This window comes from Neodiprion virginianus, chromosome 4 (assembly GCF_021901495.1).
Source record: "Neodiprion virginianus isolate iyNeoVirg1 chromosome 4, iyNeoVirg1.1, whole genome shotgun sequence".
NCBI lineage: Eukaryota > Metazoa > Arthropoda > Insecta > Hymenoptera > Diprionidae > Neodiprion > Neodiprion virginianus.
The window spans coordinates 15,576,308-15,597,868 of NC_060880.1; the positions used below are offsets into that span (position 1 = coordinate 15,576,308).

The 21,561-nt window shown below is 38.7% G+C and overlaps 1 protein-coding gene across 13 annotated transcripts; it reads right to left on the reverse strand.

Annotated features, from left to right (window-relative positions):
- Positions 1 to 430: 430 nt before the first annotated feature.
- LOC124302269 (uncharacterized) lies at positions 431 to 20,540 on the reverse strand. 13 transcript variants are annotated; one of them, XM_046758238.1, is made up of 29 exons: positions 20,135 to 20,540; positions 16,036 to 16,413; positions 15,798 to 15,958; positions 15,626 to 15,729; positions 15,187 to 15,539; positions 14,941 to 15,109; positions 14,742 to 14,857; positions 14,549 to 14,655; positions 14,121 to 14,466; positions 13,765 to 14,042; positions 13,439 to 13,679; positions 13,137 to 13,367; positions 12,629 to 13,039; positions 12,352 to 12,546; positions 11,881 to 12,280; positions 11,550 to 11,797; positions 11,198 to 11,473; positions 10,919 to 11,118; positions 10,533 to 10,830; positions 10,297 to 10,447; positions 10,057 to 10,222; positions 9,771 to 9,936; positions 9,391 to 9,569; positions 7,873 to 8,314; positions 7,755 to 7,786; positions 6,657 to 6,812; positions 4,413 to 4,470; positions 635 to 795; positions 431 to 568 (listed from the first exon to the last, which is right to left on the reverse strand). In XM_046758238.1, the coding sequence occupies exons 2-29, from the start codon at positions 16,364 to 16,366 to the stop codon at positions 446 to 448; spliced, it is 6,099 nt and encodes a 2,032-aa protein (XP_046614194.1). In that variant the 5' UTR covers positions 16,367 to 16,413; positions 20,135 to 20,540; the 3' UTR covers positions 431 to 445. The 13 variants fall into 13 exon arrangements, 10 of the variants coding, with proteins under 10 accessions (XP_046614194.1, XP_046614189.1, XP_046614193.1 ...); XM_046758233.1 differs by having other exon boundaries at positions 7,710 to 7,786; XM_046758237.1 differs by having other exon boundaries at positions 7,755 to 7,789.
- Between the last annotated feature and the right edge of the window lie 1,021 nt (positions 20,541 to 21,561).

Consider the following 21,561-nt stretch of genomic DNA (forward strand, 5'->3'; position numbering starts at 1 on the left):
TCGATGGTGCTTCACTTATTTATGACTCGGTTGAAGCTCATAATTGTGAACAATTGAGAAGGTGGCTAAAATGTCATGGACGTCCGCAAAAAGGAAAAAAAAGTGAGCTGATTGAGAGGTTAGGCATCAATATTTTTTTACTATGTGAAAACTTATAAAAAAAATTATTGTTTACATTTTTATTCTAATTAATAATGTCAATTAATTTGTTGTACTTGAAAAAACATTGTAGTTAACATGAGTATTACTCATGGAAATAATTTATAAAATAAGTCATTAATATTTTGCGGCTATACATGGCATAATTAATAAGCCAAATGTAAATGTTATACTGAATTGAATATTTTTAGTAGTCTTTATTATAAATAATATCTTTAATACGAGATAATACATGAAAGATTTATTAAATTTTTTATTAAGATTAATACATTTTTATTATTTTATATTATTCATACTCTACCTGTGCAGCTGCTAAAATATTATCTTTTTTTGTATGATCAGATCCATTTGCTTCTTCCATGTCAACTCTTTTATATTTTTCAAATAAGCTGGTTCTTTCTTTGATCACCTATAAACAGGTTTGAGGTAATAACTCCGAAAACTATATTTGTGTATAAATTATTGTATACCTTACCTTATTGATTGATTCATCAATATTTTTAAATTCTTGACAGCTTAAGGGATCAGGATTTTGTTCGGTTGGACCACTTTCTCCAAGAAAATGTAGTGAGCAAATATAAGTAGAGTCTTCAGGGGTAACCGTGCGCAGTGGGTAAGTGTGCGCACCCTGTTTATCTACGAAGGGCAGAAGGGAAAGTCGTGATATGCGTAGGAAACTGAAACGTACGGTAACAAAGATTTAATTCATGTTTAGTATGAGTAAAGTTATATGAGTATCTATCAAAAATCTCGGTCTGGGGCAAGTGTGCGCGGGTAAGTGCGCGCGTTCGCACACTTAGATACCCCCGTTGTTTTATGTGAGAAAGCAATGAAGTTGTTGTAAAAAAAATTGACTAATGATGTTTTTTTTTATTTCAGTTTTTGATCACAATGCCGCGTGGCATGAACAATGTACCTTTTATGAAGGAGGTAGTTTTGAATGTGATCGCTGCCACAAATAATCCTCCTAAAATTGTCAACTAATTCTAAAGTTTCTTTTAAATTTCTAAAATTGCTCCAAGTTCATTCTTAGGCATCTGATTTTATGTGATTTTATTGTAATAAGTCGATCTCGCATTATTTATTTATCTAGTCTTCAAAATAATTTGTTATTAAGAAGTCTATAACTATTCAAGAACTTGAATTTTTTTCATTAACCATTTTTTCTTTCCAATTGTCAAATTTTTATGTGTTATTACTTAATTTAATTATTAGTTCAATAAATGCTTTATCATATGCATGGGTTCTTTTGTCCTTATTTCTTTTTGTTCAATTTTTACACGAACCTAAATCCTTAAGTGCGCACACTTGACCCGAACGACTCTATCCTTGGTAACATCATCAATAGATCTAAAACCACGGTCACTTCTGCCGCATTTTTTCACCCATAATTCACATTTTGCACATGAATTTATATGTAATTTGCTTGAGGATTTGATTATCTTTTAACGATATTCCAGACAAGGCTTTGGAAAATTGATAAAATAATATGTATTGCCTTTAAATGATTTGTACCGTGTATCACTTTTATACATATAGTTGATATTACGTTGAAAAATAATGGTTATCCCTCCAAGCTTATAGATGAAATTAAAAGAGAAAGAGTCCACCGTATGTACAATATAATTAATTGGAATATTGATAAGGACTATGAAAAAATTGATGGTTCTAATCCATGTTGGAAAGTTGTCACCTAAATTTAAAAAAGAGAAGAAGTATGTAATAAAAAACAATAAAACAAATAACGGATGTCTTACATTATATTTAAATAATCTATTAAATTTTTGTCACGAACTTTTTATTAAATGTTCTATTAAATTTATTTCTTTATTTTGTAAATATTAAAAAACCAATAATAAATATTCAAAATTGATAATTTAATAATATTTAGTATTAATTATACTAAATAATGATATTTTAATTTATATCAATAAATAATATATACGGATAACTAACCGCAATTATATTGGAGCACTTGAAAAAGTATTTTAGCACAATTTTTTCACTAATATTCACAAATAGTAAATAATATTAATCCAAATGTCAATTTAAATCACTACTGAATATATTTTATTGCCACATATATAATTCGCACTTGTATGAAAATAAAACACGTGTTGTGACTGTAAAAACTAAAACCATGTGGATAAATATTTACCTTTTTTTCGAGACTTAATGAATTCGGTTGAGTGGGCAACTTCATCCTGTTAATTTTGTGTTACAGTGATGCGCGCGCTTCTTGAAATTTCACTCTCATCAGTTTTTCATAACGCGCCTAAAGAAGTATAACTTCAAAGCTGATGGGAGGGTAAAATAATTTTTGGCTGCTGAATAAAAGTGAAATCAGCATTCAATTTCACAACAACGAATCAGTGATGAACTTTTCCAGTGTTGAAAAGCAGTGGTCAGTCGACAAATGTTCAACCATTATTCAATTTCGCAATTATATCCCGATTCATGTTCGATTACTGGGATTAGCTGCAAATAGTAATCGTAAGAAATCTTTGGTGTAATTCTGATCCGCTGTTGGCAGTGAGTTTAGACTGCTCGCAATCGACGCCTTTCGCAAAATTACGTGAATATAGCGCCTGGATATATTTATTTCGTCATTTTTCATGTCATCACGAAAAATGGACTTGAAAAATACAAAGGGATTGACCTTCCTTTTCTTCGAGTCAAATAGTTTATAATTTCACATTTGAGATTGAAAATTTCTAAAGTCGAAGGTCCTCCCGAAGGACGAGAATCGCTTGGCCGCAAACATAAAAGTCACAATAATTTGGATGTTCCGGATGTTAAAATGTCATTTGCTGATAAAAAAAACCCTATCAGGGTGCAAGTTTTCTTTAGTGGCACTTGACTTTCGTCAATACTGGTGTCATATTTGTCGATTAGATTGATACTAGGATTACTCACAACCGGCAATGCAACGTTCGAATGATTCCAATAATATTATTATCACGAGAAACTTGGTTCATTCGTGTTTTAGTTTTTGTTTGGAGAAATGAAAATAGATCCTCGACCGTTGACGTGGAATCCGCGAATTATTCATAGATGGCTATAGCGAGGAAGCGGGATGATGATAATAATTGATTGCTCAGTAAAGATCGTAAAGATTCTTTATTTGAGAAAGATACACAGGTGATGCGATGTGTACAATGAGAGAAAAGAACGATGACTGACAACTTACCGGCGAGAATACACATAGATGATACACAGATATGATTTCGCAACAGTAGAGAATAGGAAATGGATGCAGATTTGTTTTGAGTCGCGACACGGACAAGCGGCTAGATTTGAAGTAGAGACGTGAACATTGCACCCGAGTGTGAGTTCATATTTGATGATGATTTGAAATACTTTTGATTCAACTTATGCATCGCTACTTCACCGAAACAATTTTATATCCGCCTTTCAAAACAACACCATCCGTTTCCGTCATTCAACGATTCTCTAGTGAATTTGAACATTCGTTCTCAATATATAGTTACCAATAGTCAAGTTCGGTATGGGGTTATTTTGTAGGGCTACAATAATTACTCTTATACCATAAGACAATTTTACAACAGGCAATGTATTGTATTCATCCAATTGAGGTATACTAATCAACAAAGTCGCTAAAAACTTTCCGTCGATCGTCAACGCCGATATTCTTATCTCGTCAAATCTTGATTAGAATAAATACATGTCAAATGCGGTGTGTAAATATTATATTTTCCAGAATTTTTCAGCAATGAGTAAATCTTCATACATCACTCTGTGTATCCGTCATCTTTGAAATATTTACAAAACATTTTCAAATGTACAACATACATTACATGTAATGAAGTATAATTTTTCTAAGATAAATAATCCAAAAATTACACAACTATGTTCCTTACAATATTCATAGGTACTGTCCTCTCACTACATTCGTCGTTTTAATTGGTTGTCAAACAAATCGGTCCAGTACCGCTAATCCAGGGACAAAACTGACTCGATGGACAATCTGTTCGCAGCACTGGTTTTAAATTTCGGACATCCCTGATAGCTCACCGGATTTCTAAATATCCTCTGTGTTTCGGAAAAAAATATCGGTGACACGTTGACGATTGGTCGCTTCGTTCGGTCTGGCAGAATGAGATAGAATCGAAGTAAAAGGATTTTCAATACAGTCATTCGGATGAGTCAGTACATTTATTCATCATGTATCATTGAAGACATAAAGAAGGAAATTTTTTTTTCGAAATACAAGATCATTAACGTTCACTCACCTTTGTGAGGGTCCTCTGATTTTCGATCTGGACTACAATTTCCCTTCTCGTGAATCATCTGTCGAAGGAAACCCGAGAACGTTAACCAACATAATTTTAATAAGTGATCGATACTCATCAGTAATCCCATTGAATATCATGAAATATTTGAAATTAATTCGTAGTATTACAGCAAAGTATAAATTTTGGAAAAGAAACTTGAGTTTTATACTCCTTAGCCATGGTTTATATGTTATTGATCTCATAAGGAAAAATGAATCACATTAACGACATTCGAATACCAAAAAATATGCGTGTGAATCATGATTATTGAGAGTGATTGAAAAGAAACCCAGAGAATTTACTCGGTTGAACAACGGAATGAAGAATAACCGATCGCATTAATTTGAATTGGGATGTTATAGCATGTGTTATTGTATATAATATCGTAAGATTGTGAACGATTGCAATTAGTAGCAAACAGTTTTTAGTTCTACGTAAATAACCCTGCATATTGAACAGGCCAGTTTATTGTAAAAAAAAATATATACATTTTGGAATAAACAGTCGATTTTAGTGGTAGAAATTAATTTCTTTGTTTCTTTGCGTCTTCCTTCTTTGATATTGATATTACAAATTTCGTCCGTGAAAATTAACATGCCATAAAATACCATTTGCTTCAGTATTTATTCCTGAATTGTTATTCTTACATTAAATATATGCGAATTAATAACAACACCAGATTTCAGAACAAGGCACATGAAGACTAGACGTATACATGATAATACGTGTACACGCACAAACAACAGCGATTCGGATAAAGCAATGAATCTATTACATGTTTAGAGTTGCAAGACTCATCGCTTTTACTTTGTACACACAAGCATTATTGATTTACATGGTTATTAATTGTTAAATCATAAGTTATAAGCTAAACCACGATAAATAATTCCTATTATAGGCATTACCCGATGTGTGCGAAATAGCTTTATAACATGCTCGAAAATATTTTTGCATCGTGTATATACCGTAATAGTTTCATAGGTATATAGGTATGTACGTAATTCCCTAAATTACATATTATCAAACGTACAATAAAAATAATAATAACAATAATGATAATAGTAATAATGTTAAGTAGGTAATCCAAAATGATAATAAATCATATTTACTTGAGCTGTGATGTGACTTAAAGCAATTGCACCCCGTAGCTAGAATTGATAAGGCGTTTTTGGTGCTTCTGAATTTGAAATAGGGTCTAACGGTATCACATTTTCTTCAATTTTCATCCTCGACCAACGACTGATCTGAAAAATTGCCGTTGCCAGCCTCGGTTGAGTTTTCATTACAAAATCTCATTGCCCCGCACGAAATGGAAATATTTATTTACTCCCCCCTCCCGTTATACACTCTAACCTTGAATATAAAAAATTCCATCATTTCGATGATTTTGTATGTGGTGTTTTTTTTTTTTTCCTCTATTTGTCAAACGCACTTACTACCGAAAGGAATCAATTTCTGCTAAACATTTGTACGGTGCATTTCTGTAGAATACATCACATTGGATAATTCAGAAAACAAATAAAAAAAATACTTCTACCCATGTTTTTGTCTTCATCGCTAAAAAAAAATAAAAAATAAAAAATAAAGCATAAGTTAAAACTAACTTATGAATATGAAGGCTGATCTAAATACACAATATGCTAATTTTATTGTTATTTCACATATTTTGTTATCAACCCTTCAAGCAGGTTAATCTGGATCTAACGGTTTAGCGTGTAAAGCATTTGATATTTTGAACAAGTGCGAGACAAGTGTTAAATAAAAGAAAATTGGGAAATAGAAAATCACTTCCACGATGCAACTGTTCAATAAACCAGCTCAAAAATCTGTGTGATAATCAAATTAAAAAGAACAAAATTTACTTGTCGATGGTGAAGAGAAAATAAAAAAATAAAAACTTTAATTACACTGTAAATTGAAGCTAACAGGTCTTCGTTGTACATGAATATTTTTGTTGTTGTTATTCGCCCGAATTTGGTTGTTGATAGAATCGAATGGCCGGTTTTTCGCCGAGACGTACTTGGTCTGAATTTCATTGATACCAGTGACGGAAAAATTCGTCTCCAGCATCTTCATTTCCGGATATAATACATCATTAGTTTCGAAACGCTGGTCAGTTTCAGCGCCGGCAGTAATAAAACTCTCCCCATTATCTGCTGCACGATCGTAAAATGATTTTCTAACCGATGACGAGTTTCTTACCGGTGCTGGTCGCACTAGAATATCATCATCTGGAACGCTGTTTCTGCTTCTATCGGTACTGTTGCTGGCGGTGCTGCTGATCTCTTCGTTGTCTTCCTCTTCTTGTTCCTCTTCGCATTCTTCGAGTTCCGGTTCCTCCCTGAGATCTTCCATCGACTGATTGTAAAGAAAAGAAAAATACATCAAGAATTCTTCAATGAAAACTCCAATATTTCTTCATTATTATGCAACCTCGGGATAAATGAGTTTACATACGTATAATGTGTAATCAACAATCGTCAGAAGCGCAGATTTTTTTTATTATACTCATAAACTCTTAATTATCTCTGGGGTCTCATAATAATTACCCATATAAAATTATGAGTTATCTTGTGTTTTGCAACGGGCACGCGGCGATAGGATAGTTGTTGCAAGTTCCGAAAATTATTATATTTATCTCCTTCGTTTCTTTTCTTTCCCTTCGAGTTTTAAAAAGTGTGATGCTTTCTTCATTCCAAATCTAATTTTCATACTTCATATTCGTGCATTATAATAATTCAATAAATATTACATTCTTGCAGAGCATGCACATTAATTTTTGTTGCTTGGCTTAGCTCCAATTCTTTTGCTAAAACTCTAAGAATGAAACATATATAAAACATTATACACAATGTACAAGAAAATTTCTCGATCTTTATGCTTGCATGAATTTTTTTCAACTTCTTAAAGTAACAAGCTGGCTAATAACTAAAGAAAATAAAATCCAAATGATATCAAACGGTGGTCTCATTAATTTTGCAACCGTGAGAAATTGTAACTGTTCTCATTTGTATGTGTATATATATATTTATATGATTCACTCGACAACAATTCTTGATGGTTTTCAACATGTAGCAATTTAAGTACTTGAGAATGACAATAATAATCATAATACAATAATAGCTATAATACAGTAATAATAATAATAAACTGGGAAATCTCAACGTGCATACATACATTGACATACAAGCAAATACGCGAAAGCCTTGCAAGCGATAATAATATAATTTGTAATCATAAAAAATTAGTGTTTACGAATGGATTTGGTTTCGGAGATTTAAAGACCAGGGCGGTATTTACCCCGAGCAGTTCTTTCTTTTCGTGTTCCTCATCTGCTGAAAAAAAAAAAAATTAAGAGAATAACAAATGTTTATTTATCAAGAAGAGGAAAAAGAGAACGAGTACGCAATATAATCACCTTTGAAATGCGTTTTCTTGTCGTGCAACAAGTCGATTTTCGTATCGACATTTGGTATGGTTTTATAATCCTTTGTTGCCAATGGCTTGGCGTGATGTGTACCGTTCAATTTTTTCTCATCCTCCGTTTCGACGGTCTTAAAACCGACGGTTTTTACGGCTGTCGAGGTGGGAGGGACGGCCGGAACATCATAGGAATCGCCTTGCCACCTTGATTGCGAATTAGTTGCAATATCCTCGGCGTCTCTGGCCCTGTTCTGTCTGTCTTTATGGGCACTTCTACAAACCCCATAAATACAGCCCATCACCGCAGCAGCGAGGATAATGCACAGCGCAATAAAGACGTAAGTCCCTGCGCCCTGTTCCTTCTTCGTTTCGTCGGAGCGCTGGGATTTGTAAACAACGCGATCCGGAGGTTCCTCGACCCAAGCCTTATCTCGACCCTTAACACCATGAATTTACAAGTTTTTCACTAATTTTTTTCATTTTTTATTTTAGATTACGTCAAATAAAATTTTACCGTGTCTTTTACCAACAACTCGCAGCCCATTTTCACTATAATTGTGAGCTACGAGCAGACTGCGTTAATAGTACATTATGTATCAAGGGAATAATTTACTTTTAATCGTGGGTTACATGTAGGACTTTATTCCCGCCTCAACTCTGGTAATATTATTGACTTAATAGTGTTTTCCTTTCATGTGCAAGTCTGATCTATCAGTCCGAAAACTATTCATTTTATTATTGCTTGTTATATTATTTATTATTTATTATATTATTATTGAGAGTTTATAAAAATGCAGAGAGATGTAGTTCAAAATGAAAAAGAAGACGGAAAACACGAAGAACTGAAAATTACTCTGTGAGAAATATAATCGTTTTGGTCCCGATTTTCAGGTAAAAAATGTGAACATTATTTGACTCGAGAGTAAAAGTATTTTTCAACACCAATTGAAATGAATTTTATTGGAATAAATCGTTTTTCAGTGTCTTGAAAAATTTTAAGTATACACATACACACCGTTCAGACGTGATGTATCGTTAAAATTTTCAAATTTTGACACCTGCACTTTCGGTTACAAAATGATAAAAACATCTAGACTTGAGAGAAACAAAATTGTTACAATTTTCCCAGAGTTTTGGACTAATCAAATTGCTGTACGTTTTGGTTGACGAATTTGTCTAGAATTTAAAAACGCGAAACATCAAAAAAACTTGGTTGATAATTCATATGATTGAGTCTGCGATACAAAACTTTTGGAAACTCAAGACATCTTACAATTCGCACACTTTATCAGAGCAGTCATTTCAGTTGCAAATCAACTAATGACTTGATTCATTTAATCGACATGATTCAACTTGACCGATATCTGTGACTTCTGAATTCCGATTTTTTTCAAGCCTGTAATATTCCAGTAGATTTTGCTCGTGATAGAATGTGCAATTTAAGGAAATCAAGGTATTCTAGGACAATGCCCAGGCCATTATAAATTCGTAAATAAGTAATGTGTAGAATTACCACGCTATCGTTCCTTGGGGGTTCGAGACCTCTGGGTTGTACGTGAAAAGCGGCGCACTGAGCGCTTCGAACACCAGCTGGCATTGTGGCCCTGACAGTATCGCTACCAGTTTTGGTGAACAGCATGTATTCCTCGAGTGGTTTCATAACAGCGCCACCATTTATCGACACAACGACATCTGTAAAATAACATACAATATTGATATACACCGTAAGAAAAATCTGTCATTGATTTGCTATAGATCACAAATACTGATTCTTATAGTAGTGGCACATTTTGGTCAATTTCAACACCACGGATTTTTTTTCAGTGTGCACTGAGTTAGATATTTGTAAGGAAGTTTAAACTCTTCGCTTGGTCAACGGGGCTTTGAACGTACTGCTAAGACAACCGGTGTATCCCTTGTAAGCGGTGAATCTGGGATCTGTGGTGTTCAAACCGCCCAATTGTATTTCATTCGCTCCTCCAGGATTATCCAGATTTGACTCATTGTCCGCGGCGAAACTCAAAACTGGATTTGACAACGGAATCGCCTCCCTGTCGATCTATTGAGGAATATTCACATAAAAAAGACAAGGATAACATCAGTTATTTGCAGGATCTTATTTCTTCAACATTCCAATTCAAAGGGAGTGGAAATCGAAATAAGACATTTATCAACGAACCAGCAGCGTTGTCGTGTTATTATTTCTCTCGTAGTAAACACTGTGCCTTGCGCCATTCAAAAAGTTTCTGTCGTTGATGCGAACAGCGTAGGCAGAGCCTTCTCTGTCCTCTTCGAATATCAGATGACCCTCGGATGTTAAAGCAACGAGTAAATAGTAGCTTCTTCTAAACAGAGATTAAGGAAATTCAAATTTTAATAACGAAACGAGGAACCTCTGAATTACAGACTGATCACTTACTTGTTTTCAGTCTGCAGAAGCAACAGTGCCATAGTTCTTTGCCTCAAATCATTGCTGGAGAACGCCAATTGTATTTTTACCTGATTCACTTCGCCATCCAGATCAAACTCCCTCTGAACAACGCTTTCACCACTGAATTCGGCACCCTTTTCTGGAAAAAAAATAAAAATTTCGTGACCAAAGAAGCGAAGTAAAAGCAACAGCAGTTTCAACTCAAACAATCACTGGTTACTCACCTTCGGCACAATTCTCCCCAAAATACGAGGTGTGCTCACAATTACAAGACGACTCCTGTCTCCTGAAATCCTCCGTGCATATACCGAGATTCTTGCAGGGTGCAGCGTCGCATTTCATGTGACAATTCGCTATTAAGCCTTTGCTACCTTCTTGGTAAGCCTCGCTCGCCAATTGAGGCAAGGGGACCAAATACTCGCCGATCCTCAGACCCCGGAGACAGCCAACATATCCCTGGATCGCCTCACCTTTTTTACCAACTCTGAGTAAGTTGTCAGGATCAAAACCGCCGAGGTTCACCTGACCGAATAACGATAATTTTTAGTATCCTTAAGGTTGCCGAAAGCGGAAAACGATTCCACAGCGTCACTTTGTGGTTTAAAATCACCTGAAAATAGCTGGTCGGTGGAGCCGGCGGTCTTTGGGGCGCGAGAACCTCTTTCTCAGGATTTATCCAAGGCTTGTTAGAGTACGAGTTCAGTAAAATTGGAACCGCGTCGAGAGTGACGTTGGCTTCATTAACATGAACAGTCGTGTTCTTTTCGGTTCTGATAATGGCTATTTGCACCGAATCGCCGGTACTAGCACCTAAAAAACAAATCAGCACTAGCACTAAACTTCTGGAAAATTATAAGCGATTGAAACTCCCAGATACTGTCATCCTCACCTGGATAATCGACGGTAACGTTTCTTATTTCATTACCAGAATTGAAAAGGTATACGATACTGGTCCCGTTCGAAATGTAAAGGTGCAAGAAATTGTTCAAATGATCATTCGCGTACAGAATTAAAGAATTCGCATCGTACGTCCTAATGTTGATCAATATATTTTCCAGAAACATTCCCTTTAGCAGAAGTTTCTCCTCGTCATCTTCGTTACTGATATAATTTTTCTTCACCAAAGCCTCCGGTGACGTGAACGTCAGTGCAGCGTTATTTATATCTGTAACAAAACGATTACACATACAGAGATGAATTTTTCAAAGTTCTTCTGTCACTTTATTTCCAACCAAACTTACTCGTTTCGCAATAGGTTCCCAGGTGTGCCCATTTGTTTTTGCAAACGCATTCAAAGTTGCTCCAAAGTTCAACGCATCTGGCACCATTTTGACATTTGTTCGGTTGACAGGAAGGCTTGCAATCCTTAATTATTTCGGAAAGATGAACGGACATGTAGCTGTGTATGTCTAAAATTTCACCATTTACAACCAAACCTCGAAAGCATCCGATAAGCCCCTGTCGTACGGAAGAGGTTTTGAGGTGTTCTCTGAAAATAGGAGTAAAGTCATATTTTACAATGTTTTCCGCATTCAAATTTCGGTAATTCCTTTCCATACAAAAATCACATACGCGGTCGCACCACCGATAAACATGGACCCTTCAAAAGGTCCAAACTCCTCCTCGGACAGTAAATCGACCATTTCAGAATCGGTGTTGATCATAAACCTGACATGATAGTCGTTATAATCAATCCAAATCTTTTGCCATTCTCCATTGTTGAGTTTTCTCCGGCTTTTAACCTCGATTTCACGGCACTGTCCAGTATTCAATGTGAAATTGAATGTCAATAGATAGTCCGATGTCAAAGCGACCATGAACGACGGATAGTTGCTCCTTATCGGTGGCTGATAGAGCAAGATTGCCTTTTCGCCCGTCGTTCGAAAACTGAAGGCTATGTCACCTTTCCGCCAACCTGGTACTTCGATGTAAGACTGTGACGTTGTGAAGGTAACGACATACTTCTGTGTGTCTATAAGATTTCAATTTCACATTACCGTTGTGCATCGTAAGTCAGACTGTAATAAAATCCGATCCACTCACTTGTTTCGACGCACTCCAAAGGTCCCAGAGTAATTCTACCCCGAGCATCAACGTCCAAGTCACTTTGCTGGAGAAACACCAATTCTGTAATTCCCAACGATTCAGGAGTCTCGTAGTAACCTTCATCGGAAAGCCATTTACCGGCAGAAACGTCACAATTGCAACTGAGTTTGGGATTAACACATGTTCTGTTCACTGTTGAAATGTGAGAAAAAAAGTTAACAACAAAAAACAACGTACTGTTACCCGTATTAATCAACAATGCATTCAAACTTACTTCCGCAAGGACAAGAGCCGCGACTAACATTGCCAATGTAGTCGACAGTGACGCCTTTGGACCCCCGAAACCAAGTAGCACTGTGCAGTTCAACGGGCGCCTTGTAACAATCGTATTTGAGATATTGACTGCAGTACAACGAGTGAGATATCAACTCCTGTAGCATTTCGGCTGTGAATTCCCGGTACTTAATGCTGTACGAGAAGTCTTCCTTTTGGTCAATAGACCTGACGTCCACTTGAGAGGGAAGATTATGCTCGACGATGGTCTTCGTCGAGTCTTCGATGGACTGAAATTCGCACTTCACAAGCGCCGGGGGAAATCGACCGTTTCCGTCGATGTCGATTCGGTACACATCGTCCTTGGTGTATCCCAGAAGGGCTAATTCCTCGCAAGTTTTTCGATACTCGGCTGAAAGGATATGATAGTAAGACGAATAACAATGCGGGAGTTCACAGGACGACGTTAAGTCTGATTTGACTCGTAGTCGACGTTTCCATTTCATTACCAAAATGGCAGTTTGTCCCCCTGTAACCGGTCTCTTTGCAGTCGCAAGTGATTCTGTCCACTTCTACGGAACATTTGCCACCGTGTTCGCACCTGTTCGGCCTCTTGCATGGATCTACGAACTGACAATTGTCCAACGCAACCTCACCAACGACTCTCTCAGTGTTGACAACGTGCCTTGGTTCTATCCGATGATCGTTCACTCTGATTTCCCTCATGCAACCGACCAATCCTGTGGTGATAAAAATATTAGATAAACGGATAGAGGCTTTGAAAAAAATATTCTGACCGAGATATACGCACCCATGTTAGTTTTACCACTGCCGATAATAACCCTGTCACCAAGTTCAAATGCCATGGCAAAAAGTTTGCTCTTTTTGTTTCTGTAATCAACTTGTAAACTCAATTCTCCTTTGGTGTAATTCAGTTCAACGGCATGCCAAGATGTATTATGAGGTGGAAAATGTACCGAAGTTATGTGGGTGACATTATTTTTCACGTCTGGAACGAGCTCAAAACGAATTTCATCGTTCACCAAACGAACCTACGAATCACAGTTACATGATTGTAAAAGGAAAAAATGTCGCAATTTTACATACGGGTTAAAAATTACGCATCAGATAATTTACCTCCCAGTAGCCAATTCCGTCGATATTCTTGGTATCACTAGACGCCAGGACGGCCAGAGGCTTCGAGCTTTTGAAATCGAAATTCAACTTCAAGGAGTTAGACTGAGTATTCGGCCACCAAATGTGACTTCCAGCGAAAGGATACGTTATCGGTATCACCTCGACGTCAGCCTCATAATACTCGGGTTCCAATATCCCGATGTAATGGACCATCGGATTCGACCGTTTCAGTTCGTATATGATGGACTTGTCGTTGAAGAAAACGTACTTGAACGAGCCTGCGAAAGAGTCAGCGATAAATCGTCGATTAACCCAATGAGAATAGAAATTAAAGATACAGTTTCACCGTTAAGTACCTGCAAAGTTATTGTGAGAAACGAGTCCCTTTTTTTTGTGGAGCTCAGGTCCGCCTCCGATGTAAATTTCGGGATCAATGATCATGTTGTAATTCTCTCCGGGCACTTCAAGCACCTTCGACTCGTCGTTAAGACTTACAAATACCAAAGGTCCGTTGTGGTATATGGTCAAATTGTTCCAGTGGTTCGACGTCACGTCGTCGCCCATCACTGTTTGTATCTTTGAATCGTGGCCGAAATCCAGCTCGATGTTGACTGATCGGTTCTTTATCGATGCCGCGACGTAATGAGCGGTTCCCTCAATCTCTCCGGACGCGTAAAACAACGCCGAGTCGTCCCATCTGGTCTGTACACCAAGGATGAGAAACAAGAAATTAATTGGTGAATTAGCCGTTCATCGTCTATTTCTAACGATGCACTTAACATACCTTGAACGCGAGACTAATCCTATTCACGGAGGAATGCACCCGATCCTTCCAATCATATACTCGAAAAGAAACGAAGGACGAGCCTCTCAGTGTGAGAATAGTCGCAGCTAGAAAAAAAATGAGATACTTTTGAGTGTTATAGCAGCCGTAAAACAAAACTAACGCATCTACGTCAATTCGCTGAATCGCTTACTGTAAACGTCGCATCTTTCCCCTTCGTATTTCGTCCCGAAACAGTCGCAAGTCAAGCTGTTATAGTGATTTACACACTGACTACCAACGAAGCAGAGATTCTCCCGTGTTCTGCACCTGGATTTTTGAAACGTCGATTAACTCGCGAATTAGCCGATCAACTTACATTATACGTAATCAGCGTATTTCACTCGTCTTACTTGTCCACACAACCCTCCTTGACGTTCTCATGTTTTGTGGCGATCAGAGGTCTTATGGGCAGCAAATCGCTCGCCGATTTGCCGGAACTCAATACCATGTCTCTGATGCACCCAACGAACGATTCAATTATATATTTCACACCGTGAAGCTTTTCCTCCGAGCTCAAACCTGCAATGAAACAAACACTTAACCACCAATTCGAAAATTCTCACCTACACTGATAAGAACCGACCAATAATAAGTACCTCCAATCAGTACGACGGAAGCCAACTCTTCGGAGACTCCGTAATTGACTTCGGCTTCGAGGACCTCGAGGTTCGTTTCCTCTTGCGTCTCATCGACTCTGGCGATGAGTTTAGCCCCGTGAACATCGATCCTTACTAAAACACTGTGCCACTCGTCTCTGTTGAGACCTTCGCCAACGGTAAGGCTGGTCGATTTCTTTCCAAACACATGGACCACCTTGAGCTGGCCCTTTTCAACAATCACGTACAACGCGTAAGGATCCAGACTATCCGGCCGATCCTTGACACTGTGATAGACTAGTAGGCCGTGGGGTAATTTCGTTCGAAATTTGAACGATATCTCACGACACAGCCTGCAGAAACGATCAGATTATTTTTAAGAAAACTCTCAATCCCCAAACGAGTAACGAGATTTTGAACTAACTGCAGGCCGACTGACCTTAGCTGAAAAGTTTTGATACCGCTTCCATCGATCTGAATGAAGGTGTTGTTCTGGGCGAACATGAACGTCTTCTCGTGACCAGATTCCATGAAGGTAAGTTCCTGTGGCGATAAGAAATCGATTCGTCAGATACAGTGATCAAAGTGTCGCACATTAAATTCGGACGTACCTTTCCTCTCTTGTGCTTCGGAACAGGTGGCTTCGTGGGTTTCGGCGGTGAGAAAGTTGGCGGTGGGATTTTCTTGGTAGTCGGCGACGGCGCGGCGGTGGTCGAAGTGCTGGTGGTGATGAAGATGCTGCCCTTGGTGACCATGTAGGGTGGCAGAGTGTCTGTAACAGGATACAAAAGTCCTTTACAACTGAACTCTAGTCCTCGCGTGTCGGAAACCGAAACCTAAATCACTCACGATCCGGACCACCGACGCAGTAGTGAAGACATTCGATTTCCGAGTCGAATCTGTTCTCGTTGCCGAGACAACCGCCGTACACGAAGGTCCTGCACTTCCCCCTGGCCTTGTTGAAGGTCCATTTGTGAATGTAGTACTTGCAGGGCCCGGGCTCCGTGCCGACGAGACAGCGGTCTGGGAGTGTCCGCTTTGGGATCGCAGTTGTGGCCTCGCTCACCTCGATCATTTCGGACTCCGCAGGGTCAGGCACGCTTCCGGAAGCGGGCAACGAAGGGTCGAGGACTAGGAGGACCCCCAGGACGCCCAGGAGCCTCAATATGGGCGACAACATCGTGATTCATCCGTTGAATTTCGGGTGAATCGACTGATTGACGCGTGCTGAAAACAGCGGAGAATAAGAACGATTCGAAGGATATGCTTCAACTGCAGTGCCGCAATGATCAGGGACAACGGGGACTGGTTTCAACAAAGGATTTTCACCGTACGTCGGCCGCACGCGCAGCGGGAAGTCGTAAATTGTAAGATATTACGGAAACTATTAATAATTCATCGGCGGTAGCCACCAGCTGCTCCCTAGGAATATAAGGTACACAAAGATTTTTATCTTCCTTCGGTACGGGGTGTCTGATCCTTTCTTTCAACCTTTCGTGGCGGCTTGGATACACCTCTATCTATTTGTATTCTTCAGGACGGAGGGACACTTGCGCACGTGCGGTGTTTCCGGTACGTTACATCTACATCAAAATATATATACCCGGCTATAAGTGTTTCCACAAAACTCTGAATAACTCGTGGCGTATGCGCTTGAAAGTTTGAGACTTCGTTCTGGTCGTTCAACAGTTATATTCACATCCTAGAAGCATCGAGATATACAACGTGGAATAATTGAAATTGTAGAATAAGAAAAGAATAACAGTCATAATAATAATTCTTTAACTGTCAATTTGAACGACGATTTTCTCAAACTACCTACAGTGGAAACAAGAGAAGAGGGTACTTAGACCTTGGCTAGCATGGTATATAACATCATCGTCATTGACATGACTAATTCAGCTTCCTGAGGCAATTGCAGCGCGGAGTTTGAGACACCGGCCGGCGCACTGTTCTTTAGACGGTTCTGCGTAAGATTCAACCCTTACCAACGAGTCCTCAAGACTTCTTTGCAGAAAATTACTTGCGCATCAGTGACTGAATATCGATTTGCTATCCTAAAGCGATGATCGGTTAAAAATCTGCACAAAAAATTGGAGGGAAAAAAAAGAACACAACGACGATTCATAGAATCAAATCCGTCCGGACAATCATTACAGATGTTTTATTTTTCGTTTTCTTAAAACTGGAATATAACACGATGAGGTTGCACTTGGCGTTTAAGGCGTCAATTGATGCCCACTTATACGAGACGCTTCTCATCCGCGGAAGTGCCAACGAATATATAGTATATAAACCCGTTTAATTCGTATAGCTGGAGACGTTCCTCTTTCTCAGCTTCCATACTCTTCGTATATTATTATATTATTCAATATACATGCATATTTCTCAGTTTCCGGATGACGAGTCAGTTAAACGATTTCCTCAATGATGAGTGTGATCTGGTGACATCATGTACCGGGCAAAATGATAACTCGGTGCATCGTCTTCTCGGAGGAAGAAATTGGCCATATTACCAGACCTTGATTCGGTTCTCGAAGAATTCATTGAAGTCAATTCTTAGCGTGATTATAAAACCGCCGTGCAAAGGGGATTCCCTGCACTGTTTCATTTGCTGCGATTCACCCGTAAAATTGCACAATTATCTGACAAATTTCGTGACACCCATGTAGAAAAAATCCTCGAACGCATATTTTGCCATCTATTCGCAATATGCTACAATAATGCAACGCAGAGCCATAAATCTAGTTTGAATATACTTTCGCGTCTCTTCGCTAATCAAGATTTCTATTATACCTATCACTGTCCAACCACGCGACGGTGTCAAGGCACGGTTGATGTTACATATAGCGCGTTGAAGTGACCTAGAGTTAAAGTAGTAGCTGTCACAAACACACCTGCAACAGTGTCATATGTGCAAAAGGGGTTTTCACCAGAGGTCATTGTACAAAAACGATGAACAAATAGTAACGAGAAATTGAAAATCCTCATCAGAAGCCAATTATACGTGAACGTGGACGTTAAGCTTGAATCCTGGAAGCCTTCTCGCGGTACTGCATGAAAGATACTGAAAAGTTTGCAGGGAAAAACCACCCGGAGAACAAATCTCGGTATAAGAGAGCTTTAGCGCCGTGTACCCAGCAGATCGGATCGCGCCGATGCAGAAGTAGGATGTGACGTCAGCGCGCGCTTAGACGTCGAAAAGGGGGGAATAGGAGACAATCAATTGTCTTCACTGACGCTCCTGCCGGCGGCTCTGCACACATTTGCAGACCCGTGGATCACGAGCACGAATTCATTCGTACGTACGGAGCTGCACACACGAGAAGACCAACTCGTCACTACTCGCCGGTTGTTGCCGTTGCCATTGTCGTCTGCAGGTCGCATTGGCCGCTGTCAATGCTGCTTGATTCTTTCGAGCCGCTGATCTCGCCACTGGTAACAAACTCGCAGCAGTGTAACCGAACAACGTGCTGATCAGCGCTGCATCATCATACAGTAAAACGCACCTACTCACATGATCGCAGGCAGTAGTTCGTGACCAACGAGCGTTGATCACGACGAGCTGACTCTCGCAGCATCCACATCGCTCACTCTCACTCGCTCTTTCTCTCATTCCCATATCTGAGTCCCTGTTCATAGTTTATTGACATTTATTGTAATCGTTGTATTTTTTACCAGACGGTTAATTCGTTCTAATGTAATTTTTCCGCTGCATTCCAATTACTCTATATACCTACACACTGTACGCGAGGTCCTAGAACTTTTCTTTCCCCTTTCTCTCACTGCCCGCAAGACCGAGTATTCGATTCGATTTCACCCCCCGCCCGTTAGCGATATGCTTCTCTCCTTTTTCGCGTCCCGTTGGCTTAGATTTGATTTCGACCGTCGTTATAGATACAGGTGTCACCTCCATTCTCACGTTCGCGCGTTATTGTATCTACTATGCGGTCGCTAAACCGATTAGATGACCTCCGATTCTTAAAATACTGGCCCAACTACATAAGTAGAATGAGGTAAACCTGTAATACGTGGCTTTTAGTGGTACGGAAAAAGTCGATATATCGAACAGGTAATTTACTACGTATGGTGTGAAACCTGCAGCTAGACGATTTATGCTTATTATACATTTGTGTTATTCGATGTGTACCTTTATAGGTGTAAATTATAACACAGATTAAATCTTATCGCATTTATACCATTCTATATCCGTTATTTTATCTTCAATTTTTTTTTGCATATTCTTGCTTTCTAAGCACGTTTTTTTCTTTTTTTTTTCTTTTAGTAGTTTTACATTGAGCGTGAGAAGCTGATGAATTGAGAAAAATCCAAACAAAACGATCTGAACCCGCGAAATAAGTTGTAGTATAGTTTTCGGTTTCATCAGGTCAACTGATCTGCGTTCGAAAAACTACAAATATTATGACAACGGTTCCCAGTGGCTTACTATTTTTTGAAATTGAAACTGAAACAAGCTTCCTTTATATGGAAATTTCATGCGTATATGATCAATGTTTGTTTCTCTTCTCACTTGCATCGTAAGTCATTGGCGCATAAAATTTGCTAAGAAAGGAAACTTCGTCCAGTTTTGATTCCAAAAAAAAAAATAGTGAGCCACTGAGTACCCATTAATGAACATTACTTTACATGATACACATTACAAAAAAATTAAAAACAATCGAAAACCGGCATAAATTTAATCAAAATTAATTTTCATTCACACGTAGCATGATGTTAAAAATATCGACCTAGCTTAAAGTGACAAGAATGAAAAAGAGAATCGCTGCAACTAGCCAGTTAGCTTATACGCTGCACCTCAACAATTAGAATCGTTTAGCGATCGTGACCGTGAATGACAAACATTGCTAACAGTACCTGAACAATTACGTGATGCAGGTAGCCTGAATTCACACCATACTACGATATAAAATGATGGTGCAATACTTACAATAGTCTACTCCTAGACCCGGCATCAGATTACACTGGTTTAATCGCGCGGTCAGATTGCGTTTTTACCGCTACAGTTTCAGGTGTCGCAAAATTAAAACGCGTTGTCTGTTGTTTATGTAATTTCTTGATATTTTATCTCGAAGATTAATACCAACGAAAAAAAAAAAGATTGACCTGAGACGGCAGGTGTGAGGTGGATAAAATATTGCGAGCACCGAGATGTAAAAAACGAAAATGAAGATGAATTAGTTATTAAAAAAAAAATCCAAAAAATGTTAAACCGAGTAGAATATTCATTTAAACCCATATAGACGAGGATATTTTCTCGTCGCGCTTAGACTGCACGAGGTTGGCCCGGTTATTCTCCGAGGCGCCGCAGCATGCTGCATGCACGCCCACGACCGACAGACTGACCATCACTCCTGCTCATCTCCGTAGTTCAAATCTATTCCTTGTTGCCTCCTGGTCAAGTTCCCCGCCGCCCCCGCCCAACTAACGCGCAACCTCGAATCCATCAACTCGAGCGCGGTTTTGTTCGAACCTCGATTCTAGCACCAATATTAAACCCAGCACCAACAGTGATCCACTCACCCGCCCACCCATCCATCCATTCATCCAGCCATCCATCCAACCATCGAATCAATCAGCTCCCCTGAACATGACCGTCGCATGCAGAGTAGATACAAAAAAAAAAGACGTATTCATATTACACCACGTTACAAGTTATCCGCGTACAGAAACTTGTTCACCGACACCTTTCACATTATATTTGTAATCAGATCATAGATTTTATTGCATTGAAAGATTTATTCGGCAAAGAGAGAATGAGGGAGAAATAAAATTATACGTTATGAGAAATTGTCACTAGCACAACGCTGGATTCGAAAAAATTGCTTGCCATCGGTTTACAAAAATTTTTATTTCGATTTTTAAGAAAACAAAAATCATTTTCCGCGTGCAACGATTTGGTTTCACAAGCGTGCGTCGAGCTTTTATAATCTGCATTGCCAGAAACAGTAATCAATGGTTTGTTAAACCGCGGGCACTCGAGCTAAGAATGAGAAACCGATTGATATAATAAGCATACGCATAATGATCCAGCGACATCGGCAATTACAGAAACTTGAAATTTGTCACTTGACATAAGTGCATTAAGCAGGTAAAGTTCAGTATAACAGCAAGTAAGGATTTCCACTGCAGCCGATGCTTAGATTTGTAAAATAAATTTTGATTGGGTATCAAATTACGTATAGTTCGAGAAATTTCTTATCGTATGAGACGGATGGATCGATGAATTACACTCTGCAGTGAATAGAAACGACGAACTATTGCGGGCCTCGATACGAGGGACTGTTAATCAGTTTGAACTCATTAGGAATGTTAAGACTAGCTAATTACCATCAATTAACATCACTTGTTAGAAAA